The 27954-nt window shown below is 37.5% G+C and overlaps 1 protein-coding gene across 1 annotated transcript; it reads left to right on the top strand.

The window, feature by feature from the left end:
- The first annotated feature begins 10241 nt into the window (after nucleotides 1-10241).
- On the top strand, nucleotides 10242-26916 carry ramp2 (receptor (G protein-coupled) activity modifying protein 2). The gene is made up of 6 exons (XM_007237605.3): nucleotides 10242-10437; nucleotides 11891-11955; nucleotides 14094-14151; nucleotides 19665-19691; nucleotides 20882-21047; nucleotides 22666-26916. The coding sequence occupies exons 1-6, from the start codon at nucleotides 10380-10382 to the stop codon at nucleotides 22913-22915; spliced, it is 624 nt and encodes a 207-aa protein (XP_007237667.3). The 5' UTR covers nucleotides 10242-10379; the 3' UTR covers nucleotides 22916-26916.
- Nucleotides 26917-27954: the final 1038 nt, after the last annotated feature.

Raw genomic sequence — 27954 nt, 5'->3', positions numbered from 1 at the left:
TAATCACTTAAAATTGCCACAGAATACATTTATTAGATGCATCCCAAAGCCTAGACTGGAGCTGAGGTAGGCTGTATTTATTGGCTACATCATATAAGGCATTTTCAGACTAAATAACTGGTTGTCCACAGTTAAGAACAGGTGTCAAATTTTAAAGCAGTTTTGAGAATGCAACAGGCACAACTTTATGTCCCTTGGGTACCCCCAATTTTCTGCAAATGTACAAAGCAAAAGGAAAAAGAAAAACAGGCCGAAAACTGGGTAGGAATGGCAGAAAATGAAGCTTCTAGAGCAGGGGTCTCAAACTCGCGGCCCGCGGGCCAACTGCGGCCCGCGGGACGATAGTTTGTGGCCCCGCCTTAATATGAAAGTTTAATGTTAGCGCGGCCCGCGAGTTTGAATTTGTCATTATATGCACGCGGCGCATGCGCAATTCCCGCGGCTGCTCCCGCTTCACGCGCTGTCTGAACCCGGAAGTTGCTGTTCCACAGGACAGAAAAAGAAGCAGAAAAGACTCATCGGCTCAACTTCAACGCGACAGCGACACCAAGTGGAATTATATATATTATACAGCCCCAAACATGTCTTTTTCAAAGCCTGCAGTGAAGAGAAAGATTTGTGATGAGCACAGACAATTTCAGGAATCAATTTCATTTGAATCTGAATAATAATAATTACATTTCTCTAGTCAGCAACTATATGTGGTTTCTTCAGTGTTATTCTTCTTATTCTTCTTCTTATTATTATTATAATTATTATTATAATTATTATTTTCATTTAATTTATTTTTTACTGATTTTTATTTTTTTCTTATGAATTGTTAATTAATTTATTTTTTCATCTTATTTTGTGTTAAAAAATAAAGACATTTGATAACATTGGAATGTTTTTGTAAGAGCTTTTCTTGTGGAAAACCTGATGCGGCCCAGCCTCACCCAGACTCTACCTCCAGCGGCCCCCGGGTAAATTGAGTTTGAGACCCCTGTTCTAGAGCCAAGATTTTAGATTTTGTTTTTTCACCAAAATGTCTAAAAAAATTTAACAGCAAAGTCATGAAGCATTTCTTTGGTTCCAAGATCCATGTTTGTAACAGAGACAAACATGTTGGCCTTACATGGGTAGAACAAGGGTTAGGTAGGTTCAAGTAGTCGAAGGCTCTCAGTGGGTCACTGACATCCATAAAGAAACTTTCTGGTTTCCAGTCAGGCTACCCATGCAAACCCCACATGGAAGTAATATATGGGAGTGAGTGTAAATAATCTTTTAAAGGCCTATTGAACCTTCACTTGAAGTAAAAGCTCCTTTACTGATTTAAAGATTCTTGAGACTCAACTACACATCTAACCAAACTCATCTTAATGTAACCAAATGTAGTTATTTAATGGCCCAGATCTTGAAATCTGGGTCATGAATCCAGTTTCTAGTGGTTAAGGGAAGACACGCCATAGTCTATGCTGTAGCCTGACATGCAGCTCCCCAAAGACATAGCTCGTTTTGTCAACGCAGATGGCAGCAACTGTGAAAAGCCCACCATTTCGTATCCTCGCCTCTGTATTACCATCAGTTCAGTGGGCATACCCACCATCTCTTCCTTGTTGTGTTGCAGTTATTTTAGCAAGGCTAATCTGTTTAATTGCATTTTCCATTATTTGCAGTACTCTGAGGAAGTCGACACAGTATGCCAAGGAAATCAACACAACTTGCATTGCTCAAAAAGACCCATTTGAAGCACCGTTGTTTCAGAAAGTGTTTATGCTCATTTGCTTGCTGTTGTTTACCCAGATAACATGCCCAAGCTGGCCCTGTATGTGCATCCCAAATGGTTCCTTGGTTCCTTGACCCAGCATATTGATGTCTGTGTATAGCCCTACAAGGGTCAGTAACAGCACTAAGACGGAATTAACATGGGCCCCATCTGGATTGTACACTGAACTAAATTGGGTCTACACCAGACCCATGCAAGAGTTGCTTGGTCTGTAACAATAGGGGTTAATTTGGTAAGCCCAAATTGGTCCCATTTAAACACCTAAACAAATTTACTTAGAGCCCATGCCCACCAGGAGCCCACCTAGCCCATGTTCCATGTGGGCCCCACATGAGCGCATGTTGGCTTGGTGGATATTTCCAAGCTACCTTTAAATTTGCCAGATTCCTGAATCTGATCCAAATGGTTTCCCATCATTCTGAGCGGTTCAGCATGGAGAAACCCCCACTGCATAAACAACATGATGTTTCCATTTTCTGCAGCTTTCAGATGGTGGTCCAAAATGTGTGTGGGTGCGTCTGATGGGAAAAATATTTAATCACAATCGCATTGTTGCATAAATAAAATATTTAATAAATTGGCTCCCTGGAATATATATTTTTTTTCATTAAGTTGATCTGTTGACCTGATATTGTGTTTGGAGTGCTTCTCTTGTTCCAGATTTACCGGTAAAGGTTTCCACTCAGCCAGGATTACTGTAGGCCTTGTTAGTTTTGGGAATTGCACTGAACCCTGGGAGAATTTTTAGTGGAAATGAGATGGTGCTTGATTCTTGGCCAGCCTGAGGTCTTGCACAGGTGTTTAGGTCTGGATGATGGAAGACTGTGCTCCGTGATGATCGGAGGTTTCAGCAGTTATGCAGTCCATAGGCCTGTCCTCGGGGCTTCACTCTGGCCGTGTTTATCCTGGACCCTGCAACAAAAGCAAACAGGCTCAGGAAGACTGGCTCGAGAGTGAGGCCTTATCGGGAGAGAGATTTGGATTTTTGCGTAATGTAAACCCAGCGTGTTGGTTTTGGCTTCTAAGGTGGAGTGTGATATCTCCAAACGTGTGGGGGCTGAGGAGAGTTTTCCCTGCTTTCAGGCTAAAGCTTGCCAGCAGAATGCGCTCAGGGCAGGCAGTGCTGAAATGATGATGGACATCTTTGCACTTCAAAGGTACACAAATATATTATACCCATATACTAACCCCAAAACTATCAAGTGGCTTACTGTGATATCCATAATCAACAAATGCGTGCACCTAGAATGAATCAACTCACAGGAGCGAAACTTGGTGGGTATGTGCGCCAGACTGTAACGAGTCTTCAGTGATGAGTCTTGCTGGCCTTGGTGAAAAAGACCAACAAATCTGTGTGTGGAGGCACTGTGGTCAACAGTTTGTTGTCACCAAAGACGGATTAAGGATAGTCTGGGCCCCAGGGCCCTCTAAAAATATGCCCCCCTCTTTCCTAGGACCCCTAATAGCTGGAAGTCGAAGTCAGAACAGTGCCACAATGCCTCATCCATTTTATAAGGGCCCCCAAAAGCATGGCTAGGGTCCCTAAAAGCATGGCTATGGCCCCCAGGAGGCCCTGGGGTCAAAGTCCTTAATAGTCAGAGGATCCTTTAAATGGAGGGCCCTCAGATATCAAAATATATTGTGATGTAACTGTTGATAGGCATCGCAATTTTTTTTGGGCCAGGGCCCCTGACCCTCAAGGACCCCACTGGCCCGGTCAGTAATCCAGCCATTGGTTGTCACACTTCTCTCATCTAGAAGGTCTGGTGTTGGGTGCAAAGTTAGTGAACGTCAGTGAGGTCCTGCAGACAATAGCTATACGTTTTCTGAACACAAACTCTAATGTGCTATTCCAACAGGACAATGCTCGTCCACACACTGCTGCCCTTTAAAGAGCTTGTCTTAACTACACAGATACAATCCCATGGCCAGCTGCATCGCCAAACTTATCCCCATTTGAAAATGTGTGGGATGTTACTGGACACACTGCATCAGAATATTCAAGCTGCATAGGATGGACTATCACAGGACTCCATAAGAAACCTCTACAACTGGTGTTCCTTGCCATTACTTACCAAAAGTGTTCAAGAAAAGACGACCAGAGCACCGGCAACAGGATTAATAATGCCACACTGATGCATTTGATGGATGTCCCACCTCACAACTTAAAGACGTAAAGTATCTGCTGTTAACATCTTTGTAATGCCATTTTTTCCCCATGTCAGGCTTTTATACGTCAGCTAAAAGACACCTGTGCTGAGTGGAGAGAGCACCATGTACCCACCCAGAGAGAGCAAGACCTATTGTGCTCTCTTGCTCTCTGGCTGCTGACAGCAAGCAGCGTGATCTGGGATTGGAACCAGCGAACCTCAGATCACAGAGGCAGTCACTTAGTCCACTGGACCACTCAAAGCCCACAAATTCCTTTTAGTGTTTAAGTAAAGCAATTAAAATGGTCTTAAAGTTTTGAAGATGCTGTGAAGTTAATTGGATAAGCAAAGTAACTTTAAACATTATCATAACCTTAAAGGGGACGTAATATGCAAAATTACTTTTTGCATGCTTTTGTATTTACATTTGGGTCTTGTTTGTTCCTATAAACATTTAAATTGCCCCAAGCACAAACACATAAAAAAAAAGAAATTGGTGCAATAAGAAAACCTGCACCAACCATCCTGACACCAACCCTCACCTCTTATCCCCCACCAGAGCCTCACCCACTAGATCAGATGAAGAAACGTCATTTGGGTCTGCTGGTTGAGAACCTCAGGCAGTACACAGCAAGATTAGCCAGCAGACTTCATCTGATGGAGGGATCTGTGGCAAGTCAGCAGGTAAGGGGGATGTAAGTACTATCTACTAAGTAAATAATGTGTTTTCTGCTTCTACACTAATGTGTGGTAAACATTATGTGTATACATGGGGCGTGGCCAGCAGTGGCTTATTTGCAAAAAAAAGACAAAGCCCTTAAATGATTAATTCTGAAATTAACTGAAATTGGCAAGAACAGAGCTGGTGAGATCTCTTCATGTCAGAGTGATTTTGTGCAAAATCATTGTATAGCCCATAGACCTGTTCTAACTTGTGTAAAAAGAGATATAATATCACCTCTTTAACACTGTTTTAATTTCAAGGCCTTGAAAACACTTACTGCATGTACAGCAATTAAAAATATTAATTCCACTTAATATTTCACATACACACACAAACAAATGGGCTGTACCTTATATTATGAACAATTCCTTTTAGTGAAAGTCATTTTTTGTACTCATATTTTTTGTACCAGTAAAAATATACATTAAACATTATCATTAACTGATCTAAAATTGTCTGGCAAATGAAAAATGTATAATTAAAATACATATTGTTTTTTTAGTACAGTGATATAGAATACAGAATTTTCATTTTGGCTGGTTAAATAGTACAAATCTGTACTTCCTGCTGTTAGGAAATACTTCCTACTTCAGAGGGAACAGATCTGACCCTCTAAAGACCAATATTATACCTTTAAAGCCAAACTTATGAAAATAGTATTTGAATACAAAAAATTACTTATATCATACCTCTGTTTTTTTTTAGTGTGTAGTCTCCATACCTAGCTGAGGTAAAGTTTTCACTAAATTTGTCTACCCTCTCCAACATTGTCCATCATGTTTCACATGCGTGACAAGAAATAAAAATGTATTAAACTAGAAAAACATGATTTCTGTGACTTTGTTTTACAAATATGATACTGTAAATAGTCAAAATAATTAAAAATCTAATTTTTAAAGTACAGGCAAAATATACTGATAAAGGCCCTGCTTAAATTTTCAGTTACTGTCTTCAGGACCTGCGGGACAGTCCGTCTGTCCTCTGTCACAGTCTGTACCTGCCAGAACCACAGAGACACTAACACATTATTCTGATTGCTAATCACATTAAAACTTTGTGTTCTCTCAGCACTTTAGTCCGTGTAACTTAATCTGCCTCCCAAAAAGAAACAAAGCAGCGCTGGAGGAAAAAAAAAGTCCTAAACTAATTTCAATGAAATGTGGAAATAATTTGGCTCGCAGAAATACACAGGGCCCGGGCCCAGCTGAGTGAGAGTTGGGGTGGGGGTAAGGAGGGGGTGGGTTTATGACGTGTGTGATTGTGGCTATGTGTGTGTGAGACTGTGCTTGTTTAAGAACATTTTTAGGACAATTTCCTGACAAAAAGATGTCTAATCTACGGGACCAATGAGCTGGTCCTGATTTTGTAAGTTACTTGTGTTTATCACAAAAAATATATATGCCCTTTTTTTGAAGCAGCAGTCCTTCAGATTGTTTCTTTTAAATTGAAAGCAGATGCATTCCTGAGTAGAAAGGAGACTATTAGAAATTAAATATTTGAATAAATGGCATCAATGGTGTGTGTATCTGTGACTATTCATCCAAAGCCAAGAATATTAATTCTAAAAACAGAGCGGTCTGGAAGCTTTTCACAGGATTTTTTTTCTGTCCATGTCTTTCAAATAGCTTTCCAGTGCTGCTAATGGCATTGAAACAAAGGCTACTGCGAGCATTGAGATAACAAATAGGACAATTTAATCTGCTCATTCAGGCATTGTGAAACCAAAGAACCATGGATTAGAGCTAAATAAGAGGTCAACACAATAGAATGAGCAGATACATCTGTTCAAAAAGCACACCTCACTAAAAGGCATGTTTTAAAAGTACTTTTCTGCATGTTCAGTACAACTACACATTCTCCCCAAATACAGATTATCTTATCATGTTAATCTTTTTAAACAGAAAAAGTTCAACTGTTTCCACTAGCTTTGCTGGGGTCAAGATATATAACATGCACACACATTGCACCAATCAGCCATAATATTAAAATCACACATCTTTGACCCTATGAAGAAACACCACACAAGACCTACCTGATGTTTTGGAGATGTTTTGAACGTCCATGTGACACCTTAACCTGTGTCTGTCCTGTGCTTTTTCCTCTTTTGGTTCTCTGTGCTTCTGCCCTCTGTTTTCCTGTTTGTGTTCCCAGCCATGTGCTTTTTTGAGCACATGGCATTGTTTTGTTATTGTCCAGTCTCCACCCTAGCCCCGCCCTAGTCATTAGTGTTATCACCTTGTGTCTCATTTGTAACTCCACCCCCTCATTACCTCTACAGGTGTCCCTAGTGTGTGCCAGTGTAAAAATACCCCATGTGCTCCTTTGCACTCTGTTGTGCTTTTTGTTTGACCCTGTCCCGTGTGGTTGCTATTTTGGTCTACAGTTCTGGTTTGTTGTCTTTGTTGTGGTGTTTTATTCTTTGCTTCTCAAGACCTAGTTTATCTTTTGTTTTATAGTCTTTAAGTGTTAGTGTTTATTTTCTTTGTCTCAGTTTTTGGTTTGTTTTTTGTTATGTCAAAAAATAAATTTGACTTGCATTTGCATCCGTCCTCCTCCTCCGTGTTACAGTCCAGTTGTTAAGCCGTCACAGTTTGGACCCTGTCAAAGTGGTTCAGATTCTTCCTCTTGACTTTACAGAAGTAGTGTGTAATGTGTGTATCATGTCACACAACATGCCAGACATCTCTGCGTAAAGTTGTAGAGGTTCCTAATAGTGTCCTGTAAAAATGCATCCAATGCAGCAATGCAGTTCTTGTAGATTTTGCCGTAAGGGTGAATTCTTGAAATGAATTCAAAAGCATCCCACACTTCTTCAATCTGGGATAGGCCTGGCGATGTGGCCGGCTATGGCACAGTATTTGCATCTTCAAGGTAAGTTCTTGAGACGGCAGCAGTATGTGGATGAGATTTGTCCTGTTAGAAAAACACACCAGAGTGTGTGTGGTTGCAGGACTTTATTAATTTTGTTGAGCTGGCATTCTAACAAAATTCTAAATCCCACTAAGTGACAGCAAGCCTTATCCTGTAAAGTTTCTGTGGCCCAACGCAAAATAAAAACAAGTATATGTGTGTAAGTGTGTGAGGGATCACTGGGGAAATGACACTGCTTCTTGCACCATCAGCAAGCTGCACTGTGTGTGTGTTTGCCAGTGGTTAAGCTTGTATTGTACATGCGTCAGTGGCAGGCCCGAGGGTGCACATACGTCAATAGCAGAAGAAGATATTCTTCTGAACCTCTGCTGGGGGGCCCAGGATTTGTCATCTGTCATCTCTCACTTTCTCTCTTCTTTCTCTCGCTCGATGGAAGCCCCTTTCTCCTTCCATGGCTATAACCCCGGTGTAATCCCAAGGGCGTAGCACAAGCACTCCCTGGATCATTAAACAACATTTGTTTGAGTAAAGTGGACGCTCTCCAGGCCTGAGTGTTACGCCACTAAACAGCACAGGGCTGAACAATGCCAAGCCAATTTCAAAAGCTACTTAGCCAATTTTCCCTCTCTACTGTAGGCTTTTCAGTTGTTCTTAACTCTGAGAGGTTTCTAACTTTTTAGTAAGTAAACCATGCTTCTAATATAATTTTCTCAATTATTTATTTTAGTTACAAATTAAACATTTAAAATGTAAAACAAACGTAAAAAATTGTAAAGACTTATTCAACCATCTGCAGTACCCAATATAATCCAAAGATTCTGAGAAACTGAAGATGTCCTGGAGCACAGTAGGCAAAGTTGATGGTCAGTATTGGATGCTGATGATCTTTGGGCCCTCAGGTGGTCCTGCATTAAAAAGAGGGCATGATTCTGAATCATTACTGTATGATCTCAAGAACTTTAACAAGAACATTAAGAAGCCATATGTCTGCAAAATCAAGAAATGCCACCATGTTCTCTGGGCCATTTGCTCATTTGAAATGCACTGTGGCAAAATGGAAAATGTTTTTGAAAGGAATTTTAAAAGGAACATATGGCTTCTTCTACACAGTGACCCAACTTTTCTGGAATTAGTGTTGTAGATTTAGGGACTTTTCTTTATCTTTCTTGTTCTTATCTCATCATATTCGGGCCTCTGCTGGGTCATCTCACTAGTTTTGTTTGAACTCTGTTGTTCGTTTAGTTCTATCATGCCATCAGCCCTTTATAGTTGGGTGGCCTAAACTGTGGGTGATCAGAGTTTCTGTGCTGTGGGAGTTGTTGGTACTTCAAGTGACAGTTGTTTAACTTTCTTTCCCACATCTCCGGTAATTTGCCTGTCACCAATCATATCCTGCACCAGTGTTTCTTCCATTTTCCCAAGATATTCCAGATTGTTGATGTCTGCGTTTCGGCTTTGAACTGATTTGTTTTCTTCCCAAGTTTAAATTTCCAGCTTTATTCTCAGAACCATTTCAGAACTTCATGGCCAGTAACACACCACCAGCAGAGCCGTTCTCTGGAACTTTCTTATCTCAGTTTGTACCATTTATTTAGGAAAACACATATTAGATGTAGACTCCAGAGCTTTCTGGGAATTTAGAGAAGGTCTAATGGTCTGCGAATTGATTAGTAGATCTGATACAGTCTAATTCGTCACATTAACCACCAACACATTTGTGGGCAGAGCCTATTTTAAAAGAATTAGCCTTCTACATATCTCTGCTTTTTCTATTAATTAATGTCAAATCTAAATATAGAACATATTGTATTTTCACAATCCCAGCACTTACAGAGAACATCAAGACTATAAATCTTTTTGTGATAAATTAAATACAATCCTCTTGTTGTTTCCAGAGAAGGCGTGGTCTCTGAGCACTGATTTTACTCTACATGGACATTTTATTATTGGTTGCCAGAAAACATGTTTTTGCTTTTCTTCAGACTGACCCCCCAGACTTTAACATATGGAGTAACAGAACCCCCAGCCCCCACACTGCAGTGTTATTTAACACACCATCAAATACGGCTGTCCTTTAACTGAACTGTTGTTTGGCCCTGTTGGAGCAGGTGCTCTGGCTTAGAAGATTATAGAAAAAAGAAAATATATTTCGATAGATAGATAGATAGATAGATAGATAGATAGATAGATAGATAGATAGATAGATAGATAGATAGATAGATAGATAGAAAAAAATATAATTGAGCGAAACAATAAATGGGTGACAGAGAGAGTGGGTGAGGGAGCGTGAAATAGTGAGAGAGAGTGTGTGTGAGAGAGTGTGTGAGGGAGAGAGAGAGTGAAAAAAGGAGTGTGTGAGGGAGAGAGAGAATGAAAGAGAGAGTGAGAGAGAGATGGTGTGAGGCAGATATAAATAGTCAGATAGGTAGTCAGACAGACAGACAGACAGACAGACAGACAGACAGACAGATAGATAGATAGATAGATAGATAGATAGATAGATAGATAGATAGATAGATAGATAGATAGATAGAAAAAAATATTTAATTGAGTGAAACAACAAAAGGGTGACAGAGAGAGTGGGTGAGGGAGTCTAAAAGAAAGAGAGAGAGTGTGTGCGAGAGAGAGAGAGAGAGAGAGAGAGAGAGAGAGAGAGAGAGAGAATCATGGCAGTGGCAGCCCGCCCTATCTGTGGCTTGTGTCCCATTGTGTGAGTCCACCACCCCTTTAAGGAAATGAGCACATCCTGTTGTTTTAGCTGAGTCTTCCTGCGTAAAGGTTCCTACATGTGATCTGTGCTTCAGTCAGAGAGACACACACCAGCACACTCACTCACACACTTACTGCACCAGCTCTGGACTACAGCACCATGGGTCCCCACAGATCCACAGCCTGCGCAAGGCCAGCACTGAGACCCCTGCTCTGGGGTAAGTAATGCTTGTGTAATTTTGATGTTCTAATGAAATATTTGTGCGTACAATCATCCATCAAGTTTATGAAGTTCTGTAGTTTTGTCCTCAAAAACTAATTTGACTATTTTAACACTTAAACAACATGTAAAATAATAGATAAAAAAGGCTGAAGAGAAACAAAATAAATCAAATTTGACTTTTTTCTTATTAAAATAGATTTTTACTTAAATTCCTGGCTTAATATTTGTTTATTCATCTTTTTTAGACCTGTTGTTAAACCACTATGAATTATTAAGTGCACATAATTCTGTAGAGATTGAGATTGTTTAAGGTGAGCTTATATAGGAGTCCCTAAATACTACTGGTAATTGTTTCTTTGGAACTATTGAGTTCTTACTAAAAAGGAAATGTTAAAAATGAATGAAAGTTTGTATGGAATGTAAATATAAAGCCTCTGAGAGCCCTTCCATAGGGCAGAGGGGAAAACACTTCTATGCCCTCTTGTGGCAAGACCCAGTATCCAATCAGACCACACCTGTAATCATGTACATACCTGCTGAAGATATGATTGCATGCCAAATTTTGAATCATCAACTGGATGAGAAGAAAGAACTGAACTCTGGACCCAAATACAGACAAAATCTTTTAATGACGCATTACTATAGGTCTACAGGCAGCTCAAGGAAGCTGTTCTTCAGAATAATTGTGTGCTGACCTTCACAGAAGCCTGTCTGGCATGTTTCATGTTGGGTTAATGGAAAAAGGAAGCGCTCTTGAAGACTGAAATAATTGCTGGGCTCAGGAAATGCCTGCCAAAGGCCATTCGCTTTGGACAAAGAGAGGATGCTCCGCCATCCCTCTCCACTTATCTTCCTCTTTCTCCTCCCTTCCTCCCTGTGAAGATTATGAGGTTAAATGTGACTATGTGAGAGTGTGTGTGTTCACATAGTTTCAGGATAGAAGAGTCTAACTTTTGTTTTTATCTTATTTGTTTGTATAAACATAGAATCATCAATCAAAACATGAGCAGAGAGGGCAAGAAATAAAGAATCCAAACAAAGCAGGCAATAAATGCAAAAGAGACATAAAACAGAAAAAAACAAGCAGAGATGAAAACAGGAAGGCAAAAAAACAGAAATAACACTCAATACAATACTTCGCAAAGTGAGAGTATAAACAGAGTGAAAACAGGTTTTTGTACATAGGAGATTAATGCCTAATAGGCTAACAGATGCAGGAAATCAAGAGATAAGCTGAAAAAAGTCTGATTGACTGTGGGGCAAAAAAACATCTTTTTAAATTGACTATAATTAAAAGCATTTTGTTTCCCTCTGTAAAGTTGGCACTATATGACAGTGAAGAAAGATAAATATTAATAGGATCATAGTTACTGTATGTTAAGTAATATATCTTAAATTAAATATTGCACATTTTACAGAACTGTCTCCCTGTGTTTCCTCTTTTGTAGTCTTCGTTGTGATGTATATTGGCGGACTAAATGCTCTTGTTCCAAATGAACAGAAGGACAGCTTGGTAAGATCATCTTTGGAACACTTTTATTTTGTAGTTATACAGATTTACTCAATTTAAAGTGCCATAGGCTGAAAAACTGTTAGTGTAGCTTTAATAATGAGAGTTTGGTGCAATGAAATGACAAACCACAAACCTCAAACACTGTAGTTCCTCTTTAAGGCTTACATAAGTAAAACAGGGCTGTGAAATTACATAACTGCCTTCCAGAGTTATTATACATAATACTAGCTGCAAAATTCATATACATATAGGCCATTAGTGGATTTCTTTCAGTATAAACATGGGCTCACAGTGTTCTGTGCATAATTTTGATATTTTGGTATTTTACAGAAGTACCAAAGAAAAATAGTCATATAGGCTGTATTGACTGGTTGGACTATGGAATAGCTGCCTGACAACTAAAAGGCATTTAAAATAAATTAAGGTTCATTTTGGGCCAATGGTTTTAAAGGAAACTGCAATCAGAATTGAACATCAATATTCCTGATCCTTAACACTTAAAAATGATTTTAATGTAAGTTAAATCCTCTTAAATTCATTTAGCAGTAAAGATATTACAGTATATCAATACAAGGCATCAGTTGAATGCTTAACATTGATTTACATATAAAAAATATAATAAAACCTACATAAGCTAGTCAATGTTTCCCCACCCAACATCATGGTTTTCTCGCAACCTACCAGGATTTAAAAAGTAAAACACCAGATTATTGTTGGAAGTATTATATTATTTAAAACACAAATAAAATGTCTAATATACCAAATACAGAGTAATGTGTGTGGAACAGTGCTCCTATTTTAAATGTATTGGCAACTTTGTAGCTAAAAGGGAGGCTAAAAAGGCTAAAAGCTAATATTACAGACCGACTGAAACAATGCTTGGAAAAGCTGTAGGGATATAGACACAAAAGCTGCAAACAAAGGCTGTGGAAAGGTAATTTGGTACTAACCTGCTCCAAATTAAGCTAATCCTATAAAACACTATACTACAGTCACCTAAGCTAGCTAGCTAACATGTCAAACATCACCAAACGTCCAAGTAGTTCTATTGTCAATACCTACTCATATGTACAGGAAATACAGAGAATTGAAATTTTGTTCCTCTCTGACCCAAAGTTGCAGCAAATAAACATTAAATGATATATAGATTAAGTTACACAAACTTAAATTTAATATATTTATGGGATAAACAGTAAAGATAGAATACACAAATGCTAAGACATACAATACAGGACATCAACAGTTGGAAAAAGACATCAACAGTGGGTTTACCACTATTAAAAGCTATGCAAGCTAAGCTACAGTAGGCTAAGCAGCTGTAAGTCAAAATGTTACAGTATTGAAGTATGTTACAGTATTAAAAGCTATGCTAAGCTAAGCTAGGCTAGGCTATGCAGCTGTGAGTCAACATTGATGAACAAAAAGGCAATAAAAGGGAAAATCTGTGTATTTATTACTGGGGCAAAATAATAGGATCACAATTCCTCTTGTTAAACTTGGCAAAACTGCAAATGTTAAGATTCAAATATTAGGTTATTTGCTGAATAATATCAGAGTTCTGTATTTTGCCAGTCTCAAATTATATATATATCATATTTTTCACACCGTAAAGCCACTCTTCTGGCGTACAGCATTATAAAAGAGTTGCAGTTTCTCCAGCACAGAGACTGGAGTGGTATTAGCATTAGCCACTAAGCGCTAGCTCTTTCGTTGTTAAGAGGTGATTATATCAGACTGTAGTCTGCGCGTTTACCACGTTAAAGCATGCTACGCAGGACGACCAGCTAGCTAATTTCTCCCTGAGTTACCGTAACACTCAGGGTTCCTCAATGTAGCTCTGTGTGCCGCTGTCAGGCGGCATTAGTGGAAATCTGTAAATCTAAGCTTACTGTAAATAAACTGAAGCGCTGTTTTTTTTTTTTTAACAGTTTGGTTTACTTAGCTAAGCTTTACAGGTCTAAAAATAGACCAGAAAATAGATGTTTATTGATAGTGAGCCTTATAATCCGGTGCACCTTATAGTGCGGAATATATGGTAATATAAAAATGACTAAATATTAAGAACATGTAAAAAAAAAACTGTGCAGTGAGAGCAGTGACTTTTATATAACCCATTTTCCCCCCTCTCTCTGCTCCAGGTCAGGACAACACCCCTCGCTCTCCTGGGAGTCCAAACCACACCGTTAACCACAACAAGTGAGAGAGCCTGTAACAGCACAGCTGTCAAAATATAAGAGCCCAGCCTGATAGGAGATCAAGGGTTTCCACCCACGCTCGGTCGGCTAGGTTGAGCTGAGTGATAGCACATTTTTAGGGCTGATTCTACTGAGTTCACTGAGAAATTTCCCAGGCTTTCAGATTGACATGCTGCAGAAGGAGATTGGATGAAATACCACTTTCCACTAGGAGGAGGAGGCATATGCAATATTATGTGTAAAATACAGTTACTTCTGTAGAATTCTGCTTAAAATAGTGTGAGTTCAAATGCTACATCTTACTCCATGAAATACTCACTAAAAGGTATCAGTTACTAAAGGTCTGGTATCATCAGAATTAATTATGGAATCATCCAAACTATGAAGAATAAACATATGGAATTATTTAATAAACAAAAAAATTGTTAAACAAACCAGAATATATTTTACATTTTATATTATTTATAGTAGGCACCTCTTGATTTAATGACAGCTTTGCACTTCTAGAATATTTATTTGTTAGCATTATGTGGTAAAGTCACCTGGAATGGCTTTCAGTTAACAGCTGTGCTGAACTTATCAGGAGATAATTACTTGAATTTCTTGTTTGGGAGCATCAGTTGTAAAGTTGTGAAGAGGTAGAATTGGTATAGAGTGAATAGATCTATTTGAGTAATGTTTTTTAATCCATAGTATGGCCTAATGGGAAGAACTACTCAACCTAGTAATGAAATAAAATCTTTAAGAAGTGAACTTAAGGGAACATCTGAAAAATGATTAAATTGGCACTCATCAGGACTGCCCCAGGAAATGAAGACCAAGAGTTACCAGCCTCAGAAACCGCAAGTTAACAGAACACCAAATAGGAGCCACCTAAATGCTTCACAGAGTATTTTGGTTTGTTTAATATTGTTTAACAGTTTATCACATGATTCCTTCATAGTGTGGATGACTTCATTAGGATGAAATGATAGAAATAACATAAATAAGAAAAATGATCAAAAACATAAATAAATAATAAATACAATAATTCATTATCTAAGTGAATAAACTACATTCTATAACAAGATCGATTCCAATTGAGGCCGGTCCTTTGTGGTCTCGAGACTGGTCTCAAGACTAGACTTAGACTTAGTATTACCATACTACTATTACTACTACTACCACTACTACTAGTACTAATATTACTTAATAATTAAATTGCTCTAATAATAATAACCACCAGCATAATTAAAATATTGTGATTTTTTTTTACCCAAATCAGTAATTTAGTTAAAAAGTTAAATATGCATAAATATTGGTCTGACTATGGTTACAATTCAATCATGATGTTTCTATCTAATACAAATTATATGATAGCAGTATCATATCATGTTCAACTTGGAAGTAATTCAATTACATGAAATATTTGTCTTAAATTTGACCCTGTGTTAGTTTGTGCCTTACTCTGCCCTTCAAATATTACAAAATAACACAGAACTACCATAAAGTTTAAAGTTTATTCCACCACTGGCTAGCAGTGATCTGCAACATACAAAGGACCAATAGACTCCATAATTTCTATAATACTAATAAACAATATAAAAAAATACTGTTAAGTTTTTCTGACATGAAAGAAAGTTTAAGAGAAACTCTGCCTTTCTTATAGCAGTGTAAAGCAGAAGCTTACACAGCTGACTGCAGAGGCACCACAGAAATTTCTGCCTTATGTATGTTATCTGTTTTGGGGTCAAAGGTCATCAGAAAGGTGGGGCATGTCTGAATTTGACAGCTTGTCCAGACAACTTTCAGGCAACAGCAGGAGCTTAGATAAGGGAAAGCAGTGATGGAATTTTAGTACACAGACTGCGTTTGTGATACAAGCTGCATTCAAAATCCTTGGCCTGCATTCTCAAAAGCTGTTTTAAAGAAAAAGATCATTCGTGTACAGCTGAGAAATGCAGCCAATGTCAGACAGAACTGATGTATTCTTACAGGTGTAAACTACTAAGTGGTCGTTGCTTTGTGAAGAAAGTTTTTTTTTTCCTCAAGTTCATTGTCTTGTGTTGGTTCAGGACTTTACTCTCAGTTATTCTTCTCACTTTGTAGCTTTCTCATTTCATTTTATACCAAAATGATCCAAAAATAGAGCAACCTATGGGTGTTTAACTGGTGCAAATTGTTTCAAAATATATGGTGAAATATATGATATCTTAAACATTAATAAAGCGGTTCTTTGTAGTTGTAGTTGAGTGCAAGCATTCTGAACAGTGCCATGAGGAAACATTTTGTCTTCCCCAAGAGACAAGACAGTGACTGTTCACATACTGCGGGTTCACAACACTGTGGGCACTATTTTAGTGATCTATAGGTGAGCTGTCAACCATGCATTGCACAGCCAGATTTAGGGTGTGTCAGTGTGTCTTTAGTATCGTGAGAATGCAAAAAATACCCCTCTTGCAAAAGGCAAGAATTCATCATGCGTGTATTTTGGACGTAACAGGAAATAAACCAATCAGCGTTTTACTTGCCTTTCACTATAAGAGGCAGGTGTGCTCTGACTTTGGTGTGTTGATATCTTAACAGAGCGGCACTTTTGCGCATCTCAGCAGAAGAAACTAACCTGCTCATTCATGCTGTGAAGATGCACCAGCAGGTAATTTACGGGAACAGTATTTTGTTTATTGTTGATGTAAAAGCTGAAAGATAGTAACGAGCATCGCGACTCAACAGTCAGACATTCATTGCCATCTTGGCAGCAGATTGTCAACACAGGTCCAATGCGTACAACTCATGTTCACCCCCGCTTGTTACGCAAACATTGACACACAGCAGTGCACAAACCCATAGTGTGTGCCAGTTGGCAGCTATGCAAACTTTTACATCAACAATAAACAGAATAGAAAATAAAATAACATTATTCTACATCAACACAAAATATAGGTCATTGTTATATCACTTAAGTTACCTTCACAGCGTGAACGAGCAGGTAATTTTTGTTGGAAACGTCCAGGTAGCTATACTGTTGAAATAGCAATCCACCAAAGTCAGAGTGCACCAGGTTTTTAAAGGGAATGGCAAGTGACACACTGATTGGGGTATTGCAAGTCACGCCTAAAACACAATCATGATTAATTAAGTAATTAATTTAGTATATACATTTAGCACATTTCTGAGGTGTGTAGGGTGTACTTTTCCTGCCATTATAATAGCAAAGACTTACTGACACAACCTTAATCAAGCTGCACTCTGTGCGGCTGATGGCTCACCTAAAGATTGCTAAAATAGGGCCCTTGGAGCGTTATTCAATTTGCTTAATAGTGTGGTTGTTTTGGTCCACATCTGAATGGGATTGCTGTTTTCACACTTGTCCAAACAGTTACATCCAGGAGTACAAATGAACAACAGGCAGAGGTGTGAAAATGCCTGAAAGGAAAACTTTTATTTTAATACATGCTGGATGCAATAATAGACTCAGGGATTGTTCTTTTGGGTCAACCGAGAGACCCAAAACTCTAAGCTTAGAATACACGTACTCTGATAGCACTCTGACCTCACTGTTTCATTAGGTGACTTCTAAAGAAGTGTGGTGGCAATCAGATGCTTAGTTTTATGGAAGTACAATGACACTTAGGGGCCGTGCTAATGGGCTTGTCTGAGGTGACGAAACAATAGAACAATGGGAAAGAAATAATGCAAGCGACAAGCTGTTGTATAAAGGCCTGTTATGTACAGCTAGAGAACTTTTTGTAAAAGTTCTTGACCTTGGATCATTTTATATGTTCTGTCGAGGCTGTTCCGATGTCCGTTTCATCAAGATGTGCCTCCTCGCCCGGCCCTAAATGTTTAGCCTACTTATGTTTCCTATTTGGCAACAGCTGCAAGCCGAATAAATCAGAGAGGCAGTGTGTTAGGGAGGCAGCAGCCTGTGAGAAAGAGAGGATAGGAGTGTGGGGGTAGAGAAAATGGGGGGAGAGGGAGAGAGAGAGAGAGAGAGAGAAAGCGAGAGAGAGAGAGAGAGAGAGAGAGGCTAAAGGATTTTCACATGTGTGTCTGGTCAGGGTGTGCTCGCCTCAGAACAGAAGTGTGCTTCAGGGAGACAGAAAGGGAGAGTGAGGGACAAAGAAGGAAGGAGAAAGAGAGAAATAAAGAAACAAGACAAAGAGAAAGAATAGAGAAAAAAAACTAATGAAAGAGAGGAACTAAGTGAAAATGAGCAGAAAGTGAACAGAGAGTGAGAAAGAGTAAAGAGATCGAGAGTGAAAGAGATGACAGAGAAAAAGAGAGAGAGAGAAAGACAAAGTAAGAGAGAGAGAAACTCCCATTCTGAAACATCTGCTGTGTAACTTGTTGCCTTTGTAACTTGAGTTGCCATGTGCTAACCTGGATTCGCGTTTCCTGTTGCTTCATCTGGCTTTAAAAATCCGCTCGATACGAGCCGAGTGGAGCTTCGCTCTGCTATGAGGGGATCCTTCATCTTTTTAGGGGTGTCGCTGTGTGTCCTCTCGGGTAAGTACGAGGAAAGTTCAGCTCTGTGGTGCAGATCCAGCAGGGGTGGGGTTGAGCAGCTAGCAGCGTGTTAAAGTAAAAGTGGTGCTAACTTTAATGTGTAAGTTGTGGGATATAGCAGCATGTAAATTGATCATGCAGTGTTACCTCAGGGAATGCCCACACCTGTGTAGTTATCTTATGAGTGAACAAGAATTATTTGAGCGGACCTCATAGATGAGTGTACGGATAAAATAAGCCATTAAACGTTCTTTGATCCACAGTGTCATGTATGTACAGGGAATATGCCATAAAAGACAGTACCACTCACAGTGGACAATGCAGTGGGTGGTAATGATTGTGACTGTGGTAAAAATCACATCCACATGTAATGCAGCAGGAAGCCCCACACACATAGCCCACCTACAGGCCAGTGCAGGGTTTTTAAATTTTCAAAGAACATTGCAAAAGTCATCGGACTTGTTATCAGAAAATTATGAAGGCTAATTTGTATTTGTAGGATCTGCTCTTCTCTTTTTTGGCTCTATTTGGTTTGGAATTAAATATTAAAGCTCCTAAGTGAGAGTAATGGACAGTTATTTAGCCCATTATTTGGTTGAACCAACAAGGAGAGACCATTCCATTCTTCACAAATATTAAAGCAAAAAAGTGAAAAAGAAATAAGATACTGTTCTGCTTCATATATTCAAATGTCCTAATCAGAACTCCATCAAAACTGTATTCGACTCTACATGAAGCTGGATAAATTCGAATACTCAATGTCATCAAAATGCTGGACAGCGTCTCCAAGTTTCAGAGCATCTAAAAGCAGATGCTGCACCATTAACGAAAGGAGTTAATTACTGTGGAGCTCAGTGCCAGTCTGGTCCTTTGTTGTTGGGTTTATAGGATGAGTAATTGCCTGTCGTCACAGTTGTTGCTCTTGTTGCCCAGTGATTCATTTGCCCACCAAATGTAGCGGGAATCTTCATTCTGAGTTTGGGTGTAATCAGTTTCTCTCACACTTCTGTTTCTCTTCTTTTGTAGGTGGCAGCTTTGAAAAGTCATCATTTCGTAAGTTTCTCACTTTCTGTTACAGAACCTGTAGTATAAATGTTGGTTTATCATATAGTCCAACACTATGTGGACAAAAAGTATTAGGACACCTGTATATTTACTGTTTCTTCCAAAAACAATGGTGTTTCCTTTAGCCCACACCTAGCACAATAGGTTGATGTTGGTCTTATCCAGAGAGTCCTGTTTTATTGGTAGTACGTCTCTCTACAGGGTCTAGACAAGCTGTGCCCTTATATTTGTACATCTGTGTCAGCAGTGGGTGCAACTTGTGAATGCATTAATTACGAGGGATGTCACAAACATTTGGACCTCTATTGTATATGAACTTATCATTAAACAAAAAGCAGCACCAGAAAAAATTACAATGATATTTGGAATGATATTATTTTGTGTTTTTTTCATGGATTTGACAGTTTTTTCATTGATACATTTATACAGTGGTATGAAAATTTTTGGCACCTCTGATCATTTTCATGATTTTCCTTTATAAATCATTGGTTGCTCAGGTCAGCAATTTCACTTAAATATATCATATAGAAGATTAACATTTGAAAATTGAAACAAAGATTATAGGAATTACTGAAAGTGTACAAAAATTATTTAAACAAAATTAGGCAGGTGCATAAATTTAAGCACCCCAACAGAAAAATTACATCAATATTTAGTAAATCCTCCTTTTGCAGAAAATACAGCCTCTAAACTTTTCCTATAGCTTCCAATAAGAGTCTGGTTGAATCTTCTGGCTGAAGGTATTTTGTTTTCTTTACAAAACATCTCCAGTTTAATCAGGTTTGATGGTTTCTGAGCATAAACAGTCCACAGCCTCTTATTCCAAAATGAAGCTGTCTCCTCCAAACGTGCTTTAGTATTATGCTTTACTCTCCCATACAGCCTTTCTTTGTGTAAAGTGTGCTGAATATCTAATTGATGCACCGTGACGCACCGTGATCCATCTGCAGCAGGATAATGCTGAAGGTCTTTGGAGCTGGTCTGTGGGTTCACTATGGCTGTTCTCACCTTCCTTCTCCTCTGCTTATCTGAGATTTCTCTTAGCTTGACTTTTTCATACCAATGTATATAAACCTTTAATAGATTTTGCCAGTGATAAATACTGACCTTATTTTATATAATAAATGGTAAAAATATAAAACAACTCTAACTTTACTTACTTTCATCTGTCTTTTTAGGTTGTGGGAATGGAAGTTGTGAGAACTATTGTTCCTTTTGCAGGGACTTCCATCTGTCAAAGACTGACTGCTATAATATTATCATCCCTCTGTGTAGCCTGCAGTTCCGAAGCGATATGAATGCTATGAACAGCTCTAGCTGGTGCATGTGGGACAAAGTGAACAGGTTTGTTTTGTTTTTTGCACTATATCAAATCGTACAACTGCCAAAAGAGATATGAGACCAGTTACTGATGCGAGACCACACTGTAACAATTTTCTCTAGCATAACAGCTGTATAACGAGCTAATTCTTACAGCAGAACATTTATCAAGCATGTTACTGAAGATCTGCAAAGCATTATGGTTGAAATTGACTGAAGGGTGAAATCTACAGTATTTCTCATGTAATTTTGAGCTGGATTTTTCCCGTAGCAGTTTAAACAAGAATCCCTGCTAATCTTTGCTAATTGTACATTTTACATTTTATTATTTCCAACTGAGATAGTAGTTTTCATTATAATGCAAAAGGTAGGATATCTTTAAATACTCCATAACTGTACACTGATAAACAAAGCAGGCAGTCGTTTGGCTTAGCTCGCGTAGGCTAGCGGTTGTTCACCTCAGCTTGCTAATGCTATGCTAGCCTTTTACAGCTTGCAATTGTCCAGTGGTAAACAGTCAGTCTGTGTTTGTGAAGATGTAGTAACGGACACCAAGCATGAAAAGTGGTATTGAACCACTTTTGATTGATTATTTCCTTCAATTAATTTAAGTAGTAGTAAATTAATTAACTTTAACTTTTTATTAGCATTTATCTGTCATTAAGAGTCATGTATGCATAACATCAAATTGCCAAAGTGTCTCAGTATAGTTAGTGTGAGTTATTTCTGCTGCATCCAGCATCAATATGTTACCTGGACTCTAGGTTTTAAAACCCACAGACTTTTATTTCATGAGTGCAGGACTTTTTCGCATTTCAGATGAAGCACCAAAACATAGTCAGACTGTACTTACAGTAAAGCTAACCTGCTATAGTCAAGGTAACTTGTGTTTAGCACTGATGATTTTACTGTTTGTTTGTTTTTTCATATCTGGATGCGTGTGTGTCTTGGGGACTGTTATTATTTGTTGCACAAAATTGTAAAGATATTTAATTTTAAGAACAGGTTTCAGACCCAAACTCGTCTCAAAACTGTGGTGAAACTCTGTCTTTGGCATCAGGCAGTGTATTCATAACCTTTTGGTATAATAACTTTCTGTGAGAGAGTTTTAAGAGGTTTAGACATCTAGAAAAGTATAATTTAATTACATTTCCCTTCAGTTTAAGCAAGAGTTTACTGATATATTACACATTTTAGCACATTTTATCAAAATTAAATAATAAAAAAAAGCTCTTAAATGTAGCTTGAAAAAAAAAATGCTTCTATTTAAGCAAGAGTTCAGTGATATATTATACACATTTTAGCTGCAAAACAAAACCAAAACTTTGATTTATTTAGAAAAAATATTTAGTAAACTTCTTATGTAGCTTGACGCAAAAAAGGTATTAATAAATTACATTTCTGATGTAGCTAATTATTTTTACTGTGCAAAATAATACAATCAGCTCTATATTTTAAACTATTCCTTTTTTGCGTTGATAAAAATACACCAGCTAAATACTGATATATTTATTATAGTATTACAGTAATTTATGCTATGCTATGATTAAATTACAGTATGCATACTGTAAAACAGCTGCCAGCAAGTAACTGTACTGTACATTTTTACGCTACATGATTTTCCTTCTGTGTATCTCTGCAGTCCCTACAACAAGTTGACGAAATGTACAGAGGATGTAGCAGACTGCCTGCTGATCCCCTGGCCCAACAAGCTGGTGGAGCAGATCTTTGTGGACATGCACACCAGCTTCTTCCAGGAGTGCCCTGAAGAGACACTGAGGGATCCACCTCCCAACGTCGTCTTTGCCCTTGTGATGACACCTATATGCCTCATCCCAGCAATGGTGGTCCTTGTGGTTCTGAAGACAAAAAATGGGGACAGGAGATCTTAATGAGTGGGTCTTTCTGGATTAGGATCCTGGATCCATCAGTCACCCTGACTGAACCTCCTGCGCCATGAATGCTCTGAAGAATCTGCATCTCTTCTTTTCCCAAGAAAGACTGGTGCATTCTTACTCTTTCCATAGACTGGAAGGTCTTACTGTATTCCAAAAATGGAATAAGGCTAGTCTGAAACAGGATTAGGTAATTAATCTGCTGCTTTCTAGGTATTACAGTCACATCACAATCACGTGATAACATCACAGATCAAAATAGACGCATAAAAGGAATGCATATTCGCCTCTAAAATTAAAGAGTACTTTGGAGCAATTATCAACAAGAACTGCCTTAAATTGTCTAAAGAGGTTTTGTTCAAGAGATGTCCTATATGACACATTAAAACATGCAACAGAGATTGGACTGATGACGTTGTCAAAAACAGGCAGGGCCTGTTCTGATGTGTAAGGCCTTCAGTGCAGTTCCTGAAGACCTTACCAATGATAGTGATCACTTGAATAAGTTCATAATCGGATTATTCATAATCAGCTATATCTGATTATTTAAGTAGTCATGTAAACAGCATACTCTGATTTCCTACAGTTAAAATATTCTGATAAAGAGAGCTGGATTTTAGCTCAGAAATCATATTTCTCACTTCTTGATATATATTCGTAACTAAAGATTCTTAACTGGAGATTTCCAGTATCCAGTTGTGCAAGCATAAAAACAGACTATGGTACTAGAAATATGGAAAATATGCGCGATGTCTAAAAAAAAAAAAAAAAAAAAACTTTAAACACAAGGATTTAAAAATGTTTATCTTCTAGCCGATGTATGCATGTTCATATTACAATTCCATGTGTAAAAAATAGTCCTGGCATGAGGTTCAGGTTTTACATGTTGTTTACACTATGTCTTTTCCTGTGATATTTTTGACTGGTTGCCAAGCAAAAAGTCTGTTATTGTCTTAGATGTGTAAACTTTAATGTGTAAAATTAGACTTAAGATTTTTTTCTATTATCTGATTACTTAAAGTTAATGTGTTGTACATTAATCAGATTACGAAGTGCATTTAACCAGACTTGATCCAATAACAGCAGCAAATCAGATAATAGGAAATCTTCAGGTTCACATTAATCACAACAATCAGATTTCTTCTTTGCAACTAGCAAGTAATCTCACAGAAGCATGTGGCGTAAACTTTAAGCGTCTCCCTGTAGCCTATTTTTAACACGAACCATCACCAGCATTAATGCAGCATCATTGTTTTGCTGTAGAGATAGAGATAAGATATTTTTTAAAGGCACATCTGTGCTATGTTTTTTGGTTCTGCTTAATAAAAAAGCTAAGACTGATAAAAGCTAACTGTAACTGTTTATATGAGAAATCTGATTACTGACCTAAAATCCAGCTCTCTTTATCAGTTTTCTTAATTAGATTTCTAGGCTTTAATCCAGACTAAGAAATCAGAGTATTTTCTTTCTACATTGCATTACTTGACTAATCAGACAACTGCGGAAATCTGGTTACGATCTGGATTATGATAATTATGATTATAATTAAAAATCCTGATCAAGCAATTTCATATAGGGCATTTCTATAATGTGACTCTTAATTTAATTATTTTTCGACCAATATTAAATTGTTTACATACAATCACAATAAATATAGGACATCTTTTTTACAAAACAGAACAAACAATTTAACAAACATGCCTTTTTTTTATTTGATGACATTGCTCCAAAACAAAACTTAATTTTAAAAGATTTTGTTCATCATCTCAAATCCATCCATGGATATATATATATATATATATATATATATATATATATATAGATCAAATTTATTCCTAAAGTCCAGCCTCTTCCTTTTCTGCTTAGGCTTGAGCCAGCTTTAAGAAAGTGACATATGTTTGTATTTAAATTCTGTAATCTTTTTCTTATTCTTAATTCTACATAGTGCAATGACTCATGACATTCATTTTGAAGACTGATCATATGTTTTGTCAGTGATATCAGGCCAACATGTTGCACTTTGGCTTTGTCAAATTCACTGTTTCACACAGCTCACCCTATGTACTGTACTTTTTTTGTTTGTTTGTTTTTTTTTCGAATCAGCATTTTAATATAAATTTGAATGTCGGACAAGTGACAAAAGCTATTCTGCTAGCTCAGATATGATTATAAAAAATGTCTTATTATGTATTTTTCTTGTGACCTGAGTCATAGCCACTGACTCTTGCAATCTCTTGATCTGACGACTAAAAGAGAATTCATCCATTGTATTCACATATTTGCCCCAGTTGTCTGTTTCTTTAACAGTCGTCACGAAACAAGTTTCAGTTTAAACATTTTGCAAATGTTATTCGCAACTAATTTTATGTGAATATTTAACTATAATAGGTGAAATAAGTTGTGTTTCTATCAACTACATTTGTGTTCAGAAACTTAAGATGATGTAGACTACCATGGTTAGGAGTGTCACTAAAACAAGCAAAATAGAGAGTTTAACAGTAATTTACAGTCTTTTTTATGGCTGGTTTATTGTTTGCAGTTTTGAGATGCTGGCAGGATGAACAGTGCCCATGTAATAAGGGCTGTGATCTCTGTGCCACCTTGATGACATCTGCCACACATCTGGGAGTGCAAACTCACCAGACAGTTCAAAAAGAGCAGTGAAGCTTTCAGCATTTCAGAATGTCCAATGCAACCTATGTAAAGGTGCTTTACCTGGCTGGTTTATAGCATCACAACAGCTCACATGAGCCATAGAGCATAACATACAGTACATTATAACTTATGCAATTGTAATAATATTGTAATAAGAACATTGCAGTTATTCTTGTCATCATTGCTGAGTCCTACCCCCATTGCTGTTGTTATCTTGGTATGTTGTTTTTAGTGGATGTGCTGTTGGCAAGCTGAAGAAATTGTGGCTTGTTAGCTTTTAGCCTTGCTTCCTCTCACTTCCCCAGGTTTGACTTTCTCAAGTGTTACTAAAAAACAAGCATATTTCCCTTTTTTCGCATTGTTATGTACAGAAATTGATTGAAAGATTTCTATTACTAGCTGAGTCTGGAGGTGATGGGCTGCTCTTCAATATCAACAACAGTATAAATATATTCTCCTGAAGTTTTCATAGCCTTTTACTGTTTCTCCAGGTTTGACAAGAGCTTATATTAGTGAGCAAAGTTATGCACATGTTGACACTGTGTGAAAAGCACTTGTAAAGATTTTTTTTATATTAAATATTAAAGACTAAAATTAAAGTTTTTTATATGATGATTAAGAAAATAACATTATGGCTGTGACAGTTGAGGCAAATATGGAACCAAACTGGGTAGAATTTTCTCTTAGGGAACAACTAATGAGCATAAGTCTCTCTGTTTATCTATGGATATGTAAGAAAAAAAGTGTATTATGTGTATTGACAATACTTTATAGTATTTTTACTGACGAGCAGCTCATTAAATGTCCCTGTTCTAAGGTTCTGGGAGCAAAGATGAAGATTTTTGTTAATGATAGTGTAGTGAACATGGACTGACATTCTGAAGACAATTTCTGGTTCAGGTTAAAGAGATGGAAAAGGAATACAAGCAGCAGTGAAGTATATAGAGGATTTCAGCCAGGTGTGTCTATGGACAGTTGTTTGCCTGATCAGATCACTCTAGCTTTTCTAACTTACAGGCATTTCATTGTTCCACTCTCCAAATGTACCAAACAGGACCAAAAGAAAAGGACTCTTAAGTGATGTATCTATGCCTCATTGATTTTAATGTTTAATGTATAATAGAAATGTAACTCTAACTTGTATTTCCTTTCTGTACTTTGCACTTTTGCTTTTCTCATGACTATGGAAGCGTGTGCTTTCAGTAAAACTGTGTTAATCTGTGCTGTGATATGGCAGTGAGCTGTGCCATGCACTACAGAGCTTAACAATCTGTGAACCATGTTTTTATATTTTTACTGTTAGCATTTCAACTTACAAATTAAATGAAGTTTTTTTAAAAGAACTGTCTCACTTGTGCGTTTGAATGTCATAAAACATTTTTTCGAGATTTTACCTCATTTTTATACACTGCCTGACAAAAAAAAAGGTCGACACCTGGATTTAACTACGCAAATAATGTGGAGTTGCTGCAGTTGGCCAGGTCTTGGTTCAGCAACAGTATGTGCTGAAAGAATCAGGTCAGCTGACTACCTAAATATACTGAATATAGACCAGGTTATTCCATCAATGGATTTTTTTCTTCCTTGATGGCACAGTCATATTACAAGATGACAATACCAATATTCATGGGGCTGGAGTTGTAAAAGAGTGATTCAGGGAGCATGAGATCATCATTTTCACACATGGATTGTTCCCCACAGAGTCCAGACCTTAACCTCATTGAAAATCTTTGGGATGTGCTGGAGAAGGTTTTGTGCAGCAGTTGGTCAGACTTTACCATCATCAATGCTGCTGCAAGATCTTGGTGAAAAATGAATGCAACACTGGATTGAAATAAATCTTGTAACATTACAAAAGCGTATTGAAACAATGGCACAGTATATGGGGCCACAATCAAAGATAAAGGTGGTCCAAAGAAATATTAGTGTGTGACCTTTTTTTTTTTTTTGGTAAAATGATTTTTTTTTGTAAATTCTTGTCCATATAAAATTCATGTTAATATTATGTATAGTTTAATTTGCATGTTTAATAGAATTTTAACATTTAACAATTAAATTATATATTGTTTATTACTGTATGTAATGAAAATGAGTTTGTCCAGTGCATTTAGATTTTTTTTAATTTAGTTTATTTTAGTTTAGTGTGATTAGATTACTTTAACTTTACGTGGAAATAGACAAGCAACAAAAAAGAGAGAAAAATGAACAATGCTAAAAAGTAAAGTCATTTATTTCTGCTAATTCTTGTAATATTTTACAGTTAAAGGTCACACTTATAAAATATGTATTGGCATATAAACCAAAAAAACAATAAATTTTTAATCTTACTTTACCCCATAAAATCAAATCCATTGTATAAAACTAGTAATGTTTCCACACTA

Source organism: Astyanax mexicanus, chromosome 19, assembly GCF_023375975.1.
Source record: "Astyanax mexicanus isolate ESR-SI-001 chromosome 19, AstMex3_surface, whole genome shotgun sequence".
Classification (NCBI taxonomy): domain Eukaryota; kingdom Metazoa; phylum Chordata; class Actinopteri; order Characiformes; family Acestrorhamphidae; genus Astyanax; species Astyanax mexicanus.
The sequence above is the reverse complement of the archived record's forward strand: the minus strand, read 5'-3'. Positions and strand labels throughout refer to the sequence as shown.

Bases quoted from the DNA above. Each gene is read 5' to 3' on its own strand.
- ramp2 (XM_007237605.3), top strand. From the start codon at position 10,380: ATGGGTCCCCACAGATCCACAGCCTGCGCAAGGCCAGCACTGAGACCC. The intron at 10,438-11,890 runs GTAAGTAATGCT...CCTCTTTTGTAG, and splicing joins ACTGAGACCCCTGCTCTGGG to TCTTCGTTGTGATGTATATT. The intron at 21,048-22,665 runs GTTTGTTTTGTT...GTATCTCTGCAG, and splicing joins ATGTGGGACAAAGTGAACAG to TCCCTACAACAAGTTGACGA.